This window comes from Nothobranchius furzeri, chromosome 10, assembly GCF_043380555.1.
Source record: "Nothobranchius furzeri strain GRZ-AD chromosome 10, NfurGRZ-RIMD1, whole genome shotgun sequence".
In the NCBI taxonomy this organism is placed as follows: Eukaryota; Metazoa; Chordata; class Actinopteri; order Cyprinodontiformes; family Nothobranchiidae; genus Nothobranchius; species Nothobranchius furzeri.
The window spans coordinates 51738832-51756672 of NC_091750.1; the positions used below are offsets into that span (position 1 = coordinate 51738832).

Here is a 17841-nt window from a genome sequence, read left to right on the forward strand (position 1 = left end):
GGAGGAACGAAAGAGCACAAGTTACTATCATGAGATTACTGAATGATAACATGTACAGAATAATGTATTATTCTTTTTTTTTGTCAATCAAAATCAGCAATGCATACCTTTGATTCGTTTATCTCATAATGCCCTAGCACTAGAACACTCTCTGAAATCACAGTATTTTTCAAGACAAAATCATATCTACAATATTTCTTTTAATAATGAAAAAAGAAGACCCCGCCCACCCACGCCTCCACCTTGGGATGTGTTTCTAAAAATAAAGAGAGAAAGGAATAGAGGTCTGCGTTGACTCTTTGTGAGAATGTGGTGGTCAAACATCCTACCCTTAAGGCCCTCTAATGTAGACCATCAGGCCCGAGCTGATGTCTGATAAAGAGAACAATATCACTTGAAAGAAACCCAAGGAACAACACATTACCCAAACAAGGTTGCTGTACATAGTAGAACAGGGGATTTCAGTGCATTTTATCCTATGGGTGATGGTGGGTTGTGGGGATGGGGAAGGGGCAAGTTAAGGAAGGGTGCTGGGTGATGTCAGCAAGTCTAGGAGCTGGGGGTTGGGGTCTATGGTGGTGCCGAGGACCTCACTGAGCCGATGCCTGAACCGACAAGCCACCTCTGTTTTCTTGAGCTGCAGAAGAGGATTTTTGAGTACAAGAAGTATCAATAAAAAGTCAATGGGACTCTGAGACATCTTTTCTCTCTCCAGAGCTTTCATTTCCTCTTTTGTCAGTGTTTATTTTTCCTTTTCGCTTTCCTTTTTTTTAGCAAAAATATCATGCAGTCTTTAGTTCCAAAACCCCCATGGTGGGATCTTGTGTTTGTTTGTTTGTTTCAGCAGGAAAAAGAAACTCAAAGCCTTGAAAGTCTTCTCGCACAAGTATTCTTAAACATTCAAGTCATCCTAGAAATACTTTGTACAGCGGAAGGTCCTCCAGATTTCAGATGTGGATATATAAATATAATATATAGAAATATGCATATACATATTTTCAACTCGTATATGTGTATACATATTTTGGAACTGTATCAAAGCCAATTTAATGTGCTCTCAAAATATGGCCCATGATTCCTAGTGGGATGCACATCAATTCACATAGTACAACCAGTAGATTAGGTTGAAAAATCCAAAAGTGATGGGGAAAATGACTCTGGACCACTTGTCAATGGTGCTAACATCTGACAGGTTTGGGATTTTTAACTTGAGCTTGGAGGAGCGTCGTCGTAGCCGACAGTTGGCCCGGTTTCGCATGGCACTGCGGTCCAGCGAGTGGTGGCTGTAGCCATCGCGTGGCGCCATGGGCTTCCTAAACTGGACTCCGGAGCTGTCAAAGGACATGACGGAATTCCGTGAGTCACTGACGCTGCTCCCGACGTCAGAAGGCATCACCTCGTTGTTCATGTCCAGCGTGGTGAGGAGGATGTTTCCGTAAGCGTCCACCTGTGAGTAAAAGAAGACGACACGGTGAGTCGGGGGGGCTAAAATGCTGAGCGGCAGCCCCAAATCCCCTTAACATTGACACATTAACCCCCCTCCCATCCTTAAAGCTTAAGCAAAATGCAGGGATGATATGAAATGTCATTTCTTGCATGCAACAGAAAGTTAGCTGCTTTAAACATATATCAATTAGTAATGTTCTTGCAGTTGGAAAAACTGTGACAAGTAAAAATCATCTGACTTTAAAGTGAGGGCTGGCCTACAGCTGATATGATTGCTAAATACATGTACCCCAACTTTTCTTTGTTCCTCGAGATACAGATTTCTTCGCTGTGTAAATGACCTGAAGGTGTTGGTTTGAAACGGCACGGAAATGGAGTCCTTGCAATGTGAAAGAAAAATGAAAAGAACATTAAAATGGCTAAATTACAGGCAGATAAGCACATTTTCTTCTCAAAAATTTCACAAAAAGACAGTTACCAGGAACAGGTTTTTGAGTAGGCATACCATTTAATACTTCACACACAAAAAACAGAGGGGAGGGGGCTTCATTCAGTCTGGCCATGTTAGCCAGGGGTATTGTGAAACGATTAATATGCCTGTAGCTTCCTTGGCTTGTGTTCTGATTTTATTTTTTTATTTTGCACCCAAAACACATTTAAAAATATAAAGAAGCTGAGTGAGAGTGAATAAAGCCTACAGCATCAACATAGACAACAATCTAAATAAGAAAAGAGAATGTTTACGGTTTACGTTGAGTTAGATGAACAGGTATCTCAATGAAAAAGGCTATGCTCAGTAAAAAGAAGTCAATGCTTGAGGGAGAAGCAATGGATGATGGTGGGTGAATGCATATTAGGCTGTGGTGGTGACATCAGTATGCCTGTAGAGGATTGCTTCAGGGACTGGTGTTTATTCCTTTGTAGTTAAAACCACTACGGTAAGAAACCTGGTGTGTTGTCTACTTGGACTCTGACTGACACATGGAAGTCAAGGCAGCAGAAGAGGGAGATGCAAACCTGTTCCCTCAGGCGCTTCTCCTCGTATCTCGAGCGCTCGTTGTTGACTTTGTTCAGCCTCTCATTGATTTTCTTCTGTTGCGCAGGACCCCGGCCAAAGAACACGTAATTTACAAAGGCATATTCAAGCAGGGCCAGAAACACGAACACAAAACAGCCCATGAGGTAGACATCGATGGCTTTCACATAAGGAATCTTTGGGAGAGTCTCCCTAAGGTGGGTGTTAATTGTGGTCATGGTAAGCACCGTTGTTACACCTAGGTACAAGGAGACACACAGAAACCTCACTTAGACACGGATTGCTGCTCACAATTCAATTTCACTGAACATTTGTCACAGAAAACCCAACGAACCTGCATAAACAACTTTGTCATTGACTTTTTACTGATTTTATCAACAGGTTTTAATACAATTTTCATAAGAGTCCTATGTACTCAGTCTTGACTGTAGCAGAACATCTCATGAACCACTGAATGATTTTAATACAATTTTCATGAAGTCATCTTTGAGTTAAAAAATGGTCAAAGTTTGTAGTAAATTCAAGCTGGTTGCTATGACTAACTCAGTTGTGCAAATACTGAACAAACATTTTTGATGCTATAGATGCCGAGTCTTCAGTGCTTAACAGATTGCATTAGATTGCGAGATTGTGTATGGAATTGCTTACAATTTTCAGGATTGGGCTACATAAACTATACCTCTATATGTTGGTGAAGCTGACCTCCATAATGAAAAACCCCTCCCACCCCCTGCATTTTACTGTGGAGGCCATGGACAGCTCTTCCAGTGGCAGATAGACACATCGGAGATGTAAAACAGAACGCTATCGTACGCCATTCATCCCCTCTGCAGTAAGAGTGTATAACTCCTCAGTGTAACTGGTACTGGCATTATCCTGGTACACAATGAGGTCAATGCAATATTCAGTGTGTGTTTAATACTTGTCCGAATCCAGATGTACATTAGTATGTCTGTGCCCCTTATGCTGCATATTTTTTGGTAAACCAAATTTCTATTTTTATTAGTTGTTTTTAGTGGAGGAAAGTTACAATATTAGCTTACTGCCTGTGTGTGTTTACCTGTAATCTTATTAGATGTCTTCTTCCTTTCCTCTAAGTTAGCTGCTGCAATGAGTGAATTTCCCCACTGAGGGGTTAACAAAGTCTCTTCTATTTTACTCTATTTCTCCATATAGTAGGGTGAGTAATAAGCCTCAAATGAGTGATAAGTGTCCATTTTTGTTTTATGATGGATTGAAAATACATATGTGAGTAGAAAAGAATTTTAGATGAAAATTAAAGTATTTTTTAATTTTATTTTTACATTTCTTGAACGTCGCCAACCTACACACCGCTCCATTTTTCTTATTAGCAAATGTATTGACATGGAAAAATTATATCAGTCAGAAATTTGGATAACGATAAATTTTCGAAGTATTACCCAGCCCTAACATAAAATTATATTTTTGTATTCACTGGGCAGACGTCTTTTAATTACTATCTATCTATCTATCTATCTATCTATCTATCTATCTATCTATCTATCTATCTATCTGTCTGTCTGTCTGTCTGTCTGTCTGTCTGTCTGTCTGTCTGTCTGTCTGTCTGTCTGTCTGTCTGTCTGTCTGTCTGTCTATCTATCTATCTATCTATCTATCTATCTATATATATATATATATATATATATATATATATATATATATATATATATATATATATATATAATTTATAATTTTAAATCATTTGGTAAAATATCAGTAGTGATTGCTCTTTTTACACATTTTTTCAAGTCAATTCTAGAAATCTCATCCAGCACAATAGGTTCCACTGATAACTACTGCAGGTTTGTATTTGCTTTCCTTTGTGCCGTTAAACATGGGCAACTTCTGCAGAAGCACATAACATGTGAAATGGTCATTTCTGTTCTAATGACTGAATTCTTTTGGGGACCGTTTAAAGTTTAATAATGTAGCAGTGGCTGCGTGTTACCCAGGGCCACGCGAGCTGCCGAGGCGTCATAATTGATCCAAAAGGAGACCCAGGAGAGGATGGTGATCAAGATGGAGGGCATATACGTCTGCAAGATGAAATATCCAATGTTTCTCTTAATCCTGAAACTCAGCGAGAGCCTTGGATAGGAACCTGTGCAGAGATAAGATGGAGTGATGGTTTAGAAAACTCAAGGCCAAAAGTGAAAACGAATTACAGAAAAAGGGACAGAGGAGGGGGAAATGTCGGTATGACTCGTGAGCTCCACAGTCTGCACTTTGACAACGCACAGAGTAGTCATTTCTCCATTTGTTCAGATGGAGCACTTAATTTCCCCAAAGCGATAGATTCCTTTCCAGGGACACGTTCGATTCCAATTAAACATGGCAGAAAGTCGCAAACACGGCACATTTTTCTGCAACCCCCTATCTCAGCAGGCAGCTCCAGCATCCCTCTGAGAATTGTCACAGTGAGCCACTCGGCTTTTCTTTTGCACTCTCTCTGTCCTCTAAGCATTAGCAAAAGGGCATTTTCAGGGGGATAATTGCTGCTCGTGCCTTTAAACACAAATAACACACGGTGACTCATTGTCAACTCAGTCCCATCTGTAGGTGCCAATTAACACTATAGACTTTTAAGTTCTTTAATCAATAAGGTAATAATATGTTCAGCTTATAAAACCACAATGCTTTGCTTCCAATACAGTTTGAAGCAGCTTTATGATGTGGAGTGCTGATAATAATGGTTTTAGTTTTTTATTGTCAATATTTATTCCTAATAAAACAAAGAGCAAACACTAATAAAAAGCTTGCACAATTTCTCCTTCAGTTTCACTTTTTTTCTGCAAAGGCCATTGATTATCTGCAAGACTAAAGAGAATTGAATCCTCCACAGTGACAACAATGACCTCACTTAAGGAAGTACAGATGTTTTTGGAATGTGACGCAGTAGAAGCAGACTCTGAGTCGACTTAGGTCCAGAGCTGTCTTACCTGTAGTAAACATGACCTCTCTGGACACCAAGCGCAGCTCCACAATAGAGAACTGGGGTAACTCTAGCTTGTCAACGCCGGTCACAGCGCTGTCTCCTCCTTGCCAGAAGAACACAATGTCATCTGTGGTGTAACCATCTGAGAGAAAGTCAAAGCAAATGAGACCACATTATTGGTATTATGTAACAACACAAATCTATTTAGAGTTGAGAGGAAGGGTGTATGACAAATGTTACTCTTTAAAGGGATGGTTCACATCAGTTAAAGGTGATTTCCAGAGGTGTGACCAAGTCACTGCTTTGCAAGTCACAAGTGAGTCACAAGTCTTTCCAGTCAAGTCTCGAGTCAAGCTCAAGTCAAAGATAACAAGTCCAAGTCGAGTCCAAAGTCAATGATGTGGAAATCCAAGTCAAGTCCAAGTCCTTAACTTTGAATTTTCAAGTCATAATCAAGTCGTCTGTCCAACTTCTATTTAGTGACAATGATAATAAATAAATTTCAGAAATAAAGCTTCTTAAAGCTTCATTTATTTGCTCAAACAAGCAGAAAGTGCAACTGACACTGATTATAAACAAAGCGTTGCTGCATTTAGCAGAACAAGATCAAACCCAGAACCAAGAATGATTCATGATTTTTGTCCATGTCGGGCCACTTTTGTGCTAAAATATCAAATAAGCTCAAGTCATCATCAAGTCAACAGATGCAAGTCGATTCAAACTGCAGTCATTGGCGTTCAAGTCATAAGTCTCTATAGATTTTATCAAGTCAAGTCAGAAGTCATTGAAATAATGACTCGAGTCTGCCTCAAGTCCAAGTCAAGTGACTCGAGTCCACACCTCTGGTGATTTCTCTGGAACCTTTTGTAGATAGCTCTTAGTTTAAAGGTAATGATATAAGTGCTAGCATGAAAATACAAAGGGCCAAAAGGGTTACACTTAAATTAAAACTAATCATTTTGAAACTAAATGAACGATTGCACTGCTGCAAATTCATCATTGCATACATTACATGCTGTGTTTTGCAGCAATGTAGCTGCACAGCTAGCTAAGCTCATCATTTACTGGTGCCATTTCAAATTTGAAATGCAAGACTGACAGTAATTTATACCTTTTTAAAGCCGCACAAATAACCATTAGAAATTCAGTCACAATACATTGTTTTAAAATGGCAGAAATTGTCTTTGGAACTGCCCACCTGTAACTAGTGGTTAACTTTTAATCCGGTGAGAAATAATCAAATTTTTTTAAAACTGAAGTTGTTTAAAGAGTATTGAGATACAGGCAAGGTGTAAATATTTCATAACTTCCTTATGAAACAACAAAATGGCTTTCACGTTACTGGTTGTATGTTATATTTGTTAATAAAAGATACCAAAATGGAGCACACTAATAAACTGTAATGTTTGGATAACGACGCGGTGGAAAACAATCCCTTCAACTGTTTTGGTCAAACATCTAAATGATAATAATGTCATTAAACATTCTGTTTTTGTCAACTTTGACCTTCTTGTTGTTATTGTAGACAGTAGTCTGACATTAATAAATATATATTTTTCCTAAACTGTAAATTAGTGCTTGAAAATTCTTTTCACATAATTTTCAAATAATCTAAATGTACCTGAGTGCGAGTAAAAGATCAGTGGTATAGAGTCACTTTTTGAAATTAACTTTATTTACTTTGTATTGTTGAGCAGCAATTAAAAAAATCTTACATTGTTTTCCAGTCTGTACGCACCATTGCTAAGCACTAATTCATGCTAGCATTTAGAGGTCGAATGATGTTGGTTTTTCTATTGCCGATGCCGATATCCAGGATATATGATAAGCCGATGGCCTATATGTAATACCAATTATTATGGGCCAACAACTAGATATTTCCACTTGTTTTTTTCAAGCTAAAATGTCACCAGTACCATCAGTTGATGCTCACAATTTCTTTTTGACTGAAACTAACTGTTCCATCTTAACTTTGTGCACTTCTTTGTGTTAATAAATTTAATTTAGATTTTTTATTTATGCATACGCTATTGGTGAATGTAAGATTTAAATTTAAAATAAATTCTCCAACAGTGCCAGGCTGCCCGAGGATGTACTTGACTTTAAATCAGATTTACCAGAGACAAATATTGGCCGATACAGATGTATTAAAAAAATTGCTTCCTATATTTATCCAGATGAGTCGATTGAGAACTCATTGTCATTTACAACGACGATCTGGCCAAGAGGCAGCAGCAACAGACTCGTGGTTAGCTTTACATCAAAGAAAAACTGGTAAGATAAAAAATAATGCAAGACAAAAATAAGATAAAACAATTAGACATAAAGACAAAACACTGTTCTCCATTACAATATGTACAAGCAATCAAAACAGACTTAAAACAGTCTTTAAGTACTCAGAAGCACATTCATCAGAAACTATTGATTGCAATGAATTATTGAAGGTAGATAATGGAATGTAGGTACAGTAGTGAGCTTCAGTGGTTTTTTGCAGCTCATTCCAGTATTTGAAAGCAGAAAAATGGAATGAGGAGTAGCCAAAGGAGGTGTGAGTGTTGACATTAACCACAGAGATTAAGTAACTGGAACACAAATTGTACTGGTTGTTGGAAGTGATGAGTAATGAGTGAAGATATGACAGGATTCTACCGATGATTGTTTTGTATATGAACTGATGCAAATGTAACAATCTGCAGGAATGGAGAGATGGCCATTTAATGAGTGGGTACAGATCACAATGATGAGTAGTGAAAGGGGGCACCAGTGACGAAACGGACTGCTGAATGATAAATGACATCAAGTTTATGAAGATGTTTTTTGGAAGCAGTCCTATAAATGATGTCACCGTAATCTAGATGGGAAGGATAATCGGCCCTATATATTGGTTTATTCCTATAGCTATAAAAGATCTTCCTTGTAGAAGCTTTTCATTTTTGAGTCACTTTGGATAAAAGTGTCTGAAACTTACAAACATAGACAAGTTTTTATTTCCAAGCCAGAACTTTAACTTAAGAATAAAAAAAATGTATTTAGTTAATTTGAGCTCCTGAAGAAAAGTCAGAAATGGTATAGAAAAGAACCAATCAAAAATTGGTATTGGTAGCATTCCTTAAAGTTAGTATCAGTGTTTTATTTTTTATTTTTATTTTTTTGTATTTTTTATTGTTTCTGATACTGAAAAAACAGAACCTGTGACATTTTTATGAGCAGATGAACACAATTTTTTTTATTCTAAGCATAACCGTTTGTTTGCTGTTTGTTTACTTATTTTTTTAACAGTTGAAGGGTCGTCCTACTCGTAAAAATTAGAGGAGAAAACATTTCTAAACCTTTCCCCCCTTAGACTAAAAAGCCTCCTCTTTGCTGCCTCTCCAGAATCCCATGAAACCATTTCACTGCGTGCACCACAACCAGCATGAATATTCATCAACATGTGTCATGTGCCAGGACGCCGCCACACATTCTCAGCTGGCAGTGCAATTTAAAAGTGACCACAGGGGCAGATTTATGTGTTTAGGCTAGCATGGCTCCACTGCAGAGCTATCTTTCAGTCCAGGAAGTGCTACCACATTTCACATTCTGGTATCCTACATGCAGACCTGGATGGCATTAAACTTACTAAGGGACCGAGATTCATTACCATTAATTCTCCCTGCGAAGTTGTAGGGTAAGAAAATGTGACATTGTCCATGAAATTGAAGCAACTGCCTGCATAATCCATCAACCTGATGGTTAATGCTCACAAGTCACTAGTGCATAGCATTCCATGAGCATAAACAGCAGATTTTCTTGCAGCTTTCTAATTCATGGCCTGTCCATATTTCATTGCTTACTCCAGTGCCTGAGGGTAACACTCTGCAGTTTTATCTTGATCAAGTACCACGAATCATCTGATGTATTGAACAGGTCAGTGTGATTGATGGTGCGATCTGTGAAAATAATCAAGTAGACGCAATTTTTAATTACACAATAAGCACATTTTTCACATGGATAAGGATTTATCCGATTGATTTCTTGAAATGTGCACGTTGAACATTAACCACCTTTGTGGAACTAAAAACTAGAGAGAGCAAATTTGACTCTTTGAAGGAAGGTTTTGATTCTATGATTGCAGCTTTGGAAAACTTGCGAAAAAGGTGGACTCATATTCATCCAAGACAAAGTTTCACATGCGAGTTTAGAATTTGCATTGCATTGCTAGTTGTTGGAATTGGAAATGTTTTCAAATCTTTTCAACAATAGTTCTTTACAGCAAGAGTTTAAAAAATGAGCAAAAGTATTTTAACGTCCCTATAATGGAGCAAATGTAATGTTGTCTTATTTATACCTTCTGTTGTATTTCAGCATGCGAGTTGCACCTTTAAGGTATAGTAAATGTAGCATAAGAAAGGCATTGCATGCCTACAGGTCATAAGTGTGCTAAAGGTCAACTGTCTGGACTCTGATTGGTCCATCATGGACTTTAAAAGATAGACACACGCTCTCTCTCTGGGAATTCCAGCCAAAATGGTAAACGGACACCTCTTGTGAGACCCAGTCGAATGCTTTTTAGCGGCATAGAACCACCCTTTTTCAAAACCAAACAACCATTATTCGCTTTAATCTGCGACAATTCCATCAGACGCAAAACTACTCCATCAGCTTCCAGCAGAAGTACCAGAGGGTATCTTACTGACCAGTCGTGCTGGATTCAAAAGGGCCTATGACCTTTTGAATTCCCCAGAAGTTCAAATCACTCTTAAGATCTTTTTTGTTTTAGCAAAACTTACAGCTTTCAATTTCCAGAGTGCAGTTCTGTTCATCCAGAGGGTACCTCCTCAAGTCCATCATGCAGGCAGCAGTAGTGGTTATTCTGGGCACAAAGACAAATCGTGAAATAATGTCATCAAGTGAGGCACTTATACCACAGTTCCATAGCAAATCATGGAAAAAGTTAAGAAAAAAACCCCACTTACTTTATAGTTCAAATATGACACACAGTGAAAGTGGTGTATGAAGTACTTAGGCATAATTATTTAGCTGTTTCTTTATTTCTTGTTGTTGAAAACATAAATGTGCTGCAGCGGTTCAACAGTTCATGGTAAGCTTTTATGCCTAAAGTAACGTGAAGACAGAGACCCTAATGGGTTTGGGTGGGAGTGAAACCTTTTGTACCTTTTAAGGGTCATTCAATCTGAGAAAAATCATGTGACAACGTGAGCAAAGACTTCATCAATGTTCTCATAAAAACAATGTTTTCTACTATTCCTACATTGTGATATCATCTATATTTTGTGTCATTCAAAGAAAAGACATTTTTATGGATTACACACGTTAGATTTTGTTGATGCACGGCCGCTGCAGAGAGACAACTCTGTTCCAAGTAGCCCCATAAAATATATCTGTAAACAAGTTTATTAATGTCAATAATAAGACCTAGCAGCCCAGGAAAACTGCTTCCACCGCAAATTGCTCATGTAGGGGTCCTTTGCATTTAGCTGAGATACTTACCAGTGCTGCAAATTTTAGTAATTTTATTTGTGTTGTTGACACCAGCTGCTACATGTTCATCACACCAGCTTTCATTAACTTACAGCCCTCCGGTGTAAATAAAATGGAAATTTTCCTTTTCAGCTCAGCTTCTAAGTATCAGAAACCAACAAAGAGAAAGTTTGATGTGCACAGTGTCTATCATCTAAGGTCTAACCCGTTTTGGTATGTTTTCAATCGCGAGACCTCGATGAGAGAGTTTTACAACAAATACACAACCATCTACAATATCTGGAATTAGCAACACAAAAGATAATAGGCCGTTTGCTGTGGAAATATATTACTCGAGTACGGAGTCTGTAAATTGGTCATGGTTGCTGGAGCAGAATTCTGTTGGCAGGTAATTGGAAAACAAAATATGTTTTGCTGAAACCGATTTTCCCAGATTAACTCAGAAGCATGTACAGCTTCTATGTTCATTATTGGGGGTGGGTGGCTCCATAAAGGCGATAAAAAAAAACACCCAACAGGTGTGTGTTTATGGAGTAAGGGAAAAAGCTGCTCTAAGGGTCTGCTTGGTGCAGCTTCTCAGGTAAAAACTACAACTCATGTGACAACACAACATATAATTACATCATTAGGAAGGGTCAATGGAGAATCATAATTCTTGGCCTTAAAGGTAAACTAAGTAACTTGGCTATATTTTAAAGGAGACATAACATGCTTTTAAGTTATTCCTTTTTACATCTAAATCCTTCAGTTGGGGTCTAAATACAGTGGAACTGCAGTTCTTTGGTCTGATTTCCTCATTATTGTTGCTCTACAGACCCTCATCTACCCCTGTTCTGAGGAGAGTCTTGAGAACGAGCCGTTTTGGGTACTGTCTCTTTAAACTGGAGGAGGAGCTGTAAACTCCGCCCCCCTCCATAGTGCAGACCTGTACTCTCCTCCCCCAGTCGGACTTTGTAGTTCTATAGAGAAATCATTATTTAGCATAGCAGATTTAGCATAGCATATTAGCATTTTTAAAACACGTGGGGAGAGTAGTTCATCAAGCTGTTTCATGGCTGCTAACTCTCTCATGCATTTGTCTGTAGTCACTCACACACACCCGTCACGGCATGTACAGTCTATGGTCACGGCCGACGGAGGGACAAGCGAGCAGGCACACGCGCGCACACACACGGAATGCTGCTTGCTTATTTCTGTAAAAAAATGTTTAAAAAAATGATACAGCTCATTAAAACACCATTAAAAGAATATATTTTATTAAGATCTCTATCTATATACATACATATAATTATAAATAATTTTATAAGTAGTCTTTTTTTATATTGGGTGTCTTAATGGCTGAAAATGGATAAAAAGCAGTTACATTTTAATTTAAAGATTTGAGATTCTAGTCAAAAATAAAGAACATTCCTCCAAGTGTTCTTTAATGTGATCATTATAATTCTAATGCTTACAACTTTGTTTTTATTGTCTGCAATGCGTAGCCTATATCTTTATTAAATGTGTTTAGCTGTAAAGTGGTAATTCTCTCTAATGTGTACAGAGAGGTGGACATCAGTGCTGCAGTGAAATTCCCAAGATCAGTCTGCTTTGCTAACAAATATAGTTAAATCTAACCTGCATTCTAAATAAATACCGTTAGGTGGAAACATCAGTAGGCATCGAGTTATTGATACAATCCCTAACAGCCAGAATGGAAGAAGTGCATGCTGGGTCATCCTGGACCTGAGCCTGTTCTGTGTATTTACCTACAGGATGCAATAAATGTCTACAAGGCGGAGTTTGGACCATTACATCTAAAAGAAAGCATACAATCAGTGATTTTTTTCATTGTTTACATTAATATACAAATTTTCTAAGTATTAACCTCACAGCAAATAAGTAGAACAATATAATAAACAGGCTTTAGTAGTTAAACAGGCGTTGTGCACACAGGTGCTTTGTGTCCCGGTGCTGGTGGTGTCTAGGTCTCAGAGTTCCTGTCCTCCTGCCGTCTTCTGTTGTCCTCAGGATACGGATTGATGTTTCCTGATGATGAGGGAGGGGCAGTATGTGGGCTTCAAACTGGTCCTGGATAACAGTGGGAGACCTCCGTTGTCTGAATACTGAGACCAGAGGGTTGGTGAGATGCAGATCTTCTCTACCTCATCTAGAAACGGAGTTGGTTCAGGGAAAACTTTTCCAAAGACCAGTTCCATGATGTCATCGCCATATTCTGCAATGATAGACGATAACTTTAATGACATATTTTGTTTACAAGCAGCTTTAGGAAAGTTGTTTCTTTAGCTTTCATGTTTGTAGTCACGTTTGTGTTTGTTCACAAGTTCACTTTGCTGCAGTGACTTCATATTTTCTTACAAATGTAATAATATAGTGACACTAAAATTATACAAATGATTCCTTATGAAAGGAAGGTCATTAGAGAGCAGTGCAGACAGACTTACTACATGCTGCAGCTGTTTTTACAGGCCAGCTGCTGCTGAACTTGGGGAAAGTTATTCTGCACACGTCCAGATCAGATGGTCGATTACAGAAAATAATGTAATTCAATAATTTCTAAACAGACTAAACAAGTAAAACATCAAATAAATCACTCTGCTGTCATCAGACGGAGTGATTCAGGGGGTGAGGTGTTCTTAATGATGAGGGTGGCTGAGGTGTGTCATCACTCACTTTGGTCTGGTCCAGCTACCATCTCTTTACTGATGGGTCTCCTTCCTCAGTAGGTGACGTGAAACGCCAACATCTGAACGTTCTGTGTTCCTTAGAGGAGAAGAAAAGTAACATTTGCAAGCTGGCTAAATTATTTTTTACTAGCATCTCAAGGACTTGGAGAAGCAGATCTTCACTTACCTAAACATCAGACCAGTTTGTCCCAGCTGAGCTCATCAGGGCGTTAGTCTGACAGCCTGTCAGTGAAACACGGCTCCAGCCTTCTGGATGTGGACTCTAAAAAGCAAAGTAGCATTTTTACTTTGGTTTTAATTATTTTACAGCCGATTTGATCAGCTTTCCGACGCTCACGCTCATACAGACGGTGAGCTTTGCTGCGTCTGACTGATGCAGAGTTAGTTTTTATATCTGCAGTGAGACAAAAAAACTAACCTCACTCCACTCAGAGATTGTTCTTTAAAACTCTATTAAATCCACTGTGTTGACGCACTATAATGACTTTGTCACGCTGCATTTTAGCTGATATGGGACTTTATTTACTGGATGCTAAGATTACATCACACTCACGTAGAATAACACACAGGCTCTCTGCTGCTACAATCAGTGGGAGGTTATCATCTGGTGTAAAAGAAGGCGTTGATCAGAAATCACGTTTTATTCCACGAAAATCAGCCAAATCCACATTAATCTGGGTGCTAACTTTACTAGCATACTGTGCTAGCGATAGCAAGCCGGATGCTAACACTTTAGTGCTGCTAATGCCCGTAAACCTAAAGTAAAGTTTGTCGACATTTTAGAGTGATATGAAGCTTACCGCTCTGCTGCTGTGTCCCGGTGCTGCCACATTAAGATGGAAATGACTCCTTTTAGATAGATGAAGCCCTCAGTACTTACTAGCCTGGAGACAGAACGAACGAACCACGTGCGCGCGCGCACGCACGCACACGCACACACACACACACACACACAAACAAATGCAAACACACTACTTTTTCTTCTGTGTTTTTTTTAGCAGTAGTGTCATCAGCTCCTGGGTTTAAATACTGCCACACCACCCTTCCTTAAAACGAGGAACAGTTTTGAGCTGTGTGTGGCTAAAATAACCAGACATTCTGCATTTTTCCAATAGGACTACAAAAAATCTTAGCGAGAAGAAAAAATGGCGGATTGGCTCTGTGTTTAGCCGAGGGCCATTACCATAGTTGGTAGTTATCCTGACGAAATAAATTACTGATGTAATAGATAATGTGAAAAACTGAACGGGTGGACAAATATCTCCAAAACTTAATTATTAAATATCTAAATAGCAACTCCAGTGAATAATATAAGCCTTTTTGCTCACTTAGACACTTAAAATGTGAAACACACTGTGTTAATGGATAAAAAAGTGGGTTTTTCATGTTATGTCTCCTTTAAATCCATTTCTTGAGCCAAATGTTGCTAAGATGACCCTTTACAGTGTGAATGAAAAATCTCTCAGGCCCCTCCACTTCTTGTGTGTATACTACCGCATTTGCAACTCGAACATCCCCGTAACACTTCATGCTAATCTGTGTTTATGCTTTAACAGATGAAACCAGACCAAAATAACCTTTATCTGATCAAGCTAAAAAGAGAAAAAGAACGTGCAACGAAATAAGGGGTCAAACGAGCCAACATCGGGAAAGTGTTTTGCGGTCATGCTATTTTTCTTGTAAGTAACCCTTTAATGTGTGGTTATTAGGTTCAGAAACACAATCGCACAGCGAGGGGGAGCAGAGGACAGTTTGTTTGGACGGTAGTGGCCATTTAAGCAAGCCCAAACTGTCTAGTGTCCTTTCAAGTTAAAATAAAACAAGTATGCAGTTAAAGCGACTATAGCCAATTTACAGCACAAGCTAGGTCTTGAATGCAAACACTCTCCCCTCCCCTTGGGTATTTTCCCTTCTTTCTGCTAGAAATGGAAACCCGTGTGCCAGAGGAAACAAGAGAGTGCTAAACACCAGTTGCTGTTTTACAAGTCCAAACGTCTTTTGTTGTCTTTGACTTCAAACGGTGTTTTTTCTTTTTGGGACTCTGGTAGTTTGTCCTAAAGTTGAAGTGGTAGCAGCTGACTGTTTCTCCTTCTCAGATATTATTGAGCAGATAACCTCTCACACCAGTGGTGTTCTATTGCTAAACGAGTGTGTAATGAATAGAGGACCCAGGGAAGTGAGGAAGTGAAGCAGTGTAGTGAGAGCGACAACGTGATGGTCCAATGGTTGCTTTTGCGAGACGTGTTGTTGGCGGCGGTTTAGACAAATGTGAGAGAACCACTTTGACTTTTTTTCACTTTTTGTATCTCTCTATATATTTATGGCTATACCATGTTAGAACGTTGTTAACTCATTAACTGCCAATGACTACTAAAGTCGTCATTTTAAATCCAACCGTTCACTGCCATTGACGACTAAAGTCGTCATTTGCATTTTTTTACTGCGTGGGGGTCGGATCGAGCCCCCGCACCATGAGAACAAACATCCCAGCTCTAAAGTCAATCTTCATCCGCGTACATCACATGCCACGTGATCAGGAAGCAGAAAATCCAGGTGTTAGGAGATTGTTTTGGGCCGCTGCTGAAAAAAAGTGAGGCGCGAACTAGAAAAGCTTCTGCCAATCACAATTTGACCACGGATTATCAAAGAACAAATAACGACCGAAACGCGCAGATTCTTCCTGATGTAAGAGGTGAGTCTACTCATTGGTTTGGTGGTTTTGGGGTTGACATCATCCTAGCACGCAACATTCTGTGACTTAAAAAAAACTGTAAAAACGCAGAAAAACGCTGGCTGTGAAGGGCTTTTCTGATCTGGAAATGGTTGACAGTGAATGAGTTAAGAGGCAGAAAAAGGGTGTTAAAATAATTTGTTTTCCAAATTTGCTACAGCAGCTTTAACATGGTAAATCGCCTGTATGTACACCGCCTTCTTAAGCCTGGGGTACACAGACGACAGATGTGCTATGCTGCCGAAGAGCCGCAGTTTTGGAAAGTCTAATGGTCACACAGGAGGCGCCGCGCAGCTGAGCGCTTCTTGGAAAGTTGCGTGATAGTCACAACATCACAAGGAAATTGAGAACAAAAAGCAGATAGTAACTGTTTTGTTTTTACGTGATCAGACTTACTGTCGTGTTTTGTCAGACTAATTCATTAAAAATGGATAAGATCACTATTTATTTAAATATTTTAAGATCAATAGTACTTTAAAGATATCAATACTGTGGTTGGGTTTGTGCCGTAAAGCTGTTCCGCATAGTCCCGCGTAGTGTCTGTTGAAGTACTCCACAACGTTGTAAACGGCCGTGCGCCACAGTGCTTGAAAAAGAACTGTGAAATAGACTGGTGCTTCTGGCGTTGCGCACCCCGTGTAGCCACTCTCAGTAACTATAATGACTTCTTTTTAAAATGACGGCGCGGGCGTGACGCGGCGCATCTGTCTTCTGTGTGCCCCAGGTCTTAGGGTTCACACACACATTCACACGCTGGTGGGGATGAGCTTCAGTGTAGGCTTGGTTTTAATGATAAACTTAACATTTACCTTATTATTTTTATTGGATTTACAGTATTTTAAAGAGCAATTTAGCAAAGTTTTCATCAGATTAAAGCTACAGAATGCGTGGCGTTGTAGCTCCTAATGATGGTAGAAAACTGCTCAGATTATAATGCTGTCAAGACCAAAGAAAACAAAAATGTTGCCTGCTTGCACATTTCTTCTCCACAAAAAGCAGCCTCAAAAGTAAGACCTAACCCAGACTAAAATATGGAAGAAGCAATCATTTATTATCCCAAACATCCAGCCGAAGCGAGGTCATGTATCTCCTGTGATCACAAACAGGACGACAGATTCAGTCCACGGTTCTTTTGTTCTCCACAGACGGTGTACGAGCATGATGAGGTGCTGAAAGTCAGGCAGCAGCAGCAGCTCGGAGCAATGGGCAGGAATGGATTCCCGATCCCTTGGCAAAAGAACACTAGAAATAAAATTTACTTTATATGTGGCAGTTAACAAGTCAGGAGAGAGTCATCACTTGAGTAGGCATGAGTTTGGAGGGCTCACAGTGAGGATTTGGGATTTGGAACTGTCAGCAGATGTAGGTCAGCAACTAAGAGTCCCACCAGAGATGATCAGCAGCCGCAGACCTGAGCAGGCACCGCAGTCCCAGACTCAGCAGTCTGTCGCTTTTATTGGATTCAAGAATGTGTGTGTGTGTGTGTGTGAAATAAAAGCAGGTG

At 39.3% G+C, this 17841-nt stretch overlaps 1 protein-coding gene and 1 long non-coding RNA gene across 3 annotated transcripts in view; both read right to left on the reverse strand.

Annotated features, from left to right (window-relative positions):
* Nucleotides 1-773: 773 nt before the first annotated feature.
* Nucleotides 774-17841, reverse strand: part of gabrb4 (gamma-aminobutyric acid type A receptor subunit beta4) — a 91699-nt gene continuing 74631 nt past the window's right edge. Inside the window, exons 5-10 of one of the 2 annotated variants that reach the window (XM_015961148.3) lie at nt 10208-10290; nt 5443-5580; nt 4452-4604; nt 2464-2720; nt 1736-1825; nt 774-1447 (exon numbers count right to left, since the gene is read on the reverse strand). In XM_015961148.3, the coding sequence (XP_015816634.1) occupies nt 1094-1447; nt 1736-1825; nt 2464-2720; nt 4452-4604; nt 5443-5580; nt 10208-10290 (1075 nt within the window). In that variant the 3' untranslated portion in view covers nt 774-1093. The remainder of the gene's footprint in view (nt 1448-1735; nt 1826-2463; nt 2721-4451; nt 4605-5442; nt 5581-10207; nt 10291-17841) is intronic. The other variant, XM_015961149.3, reaches the window with a different exon arrangement.
* LOC139072221 (uncharacterized) lies at nt 12950-14517 on the reverse strand. Its single transcript, XR_011521811.1, has 4 exons — nt 14407-14517; nt 13773-13868; nt 13593-13682; nt 12950-13134 (listed from the first exon to the last, which is right to left on the reverse strand). It is a non-coding gene; the product is annotated as an uncharacterized lncRNA (long non-coding RNA).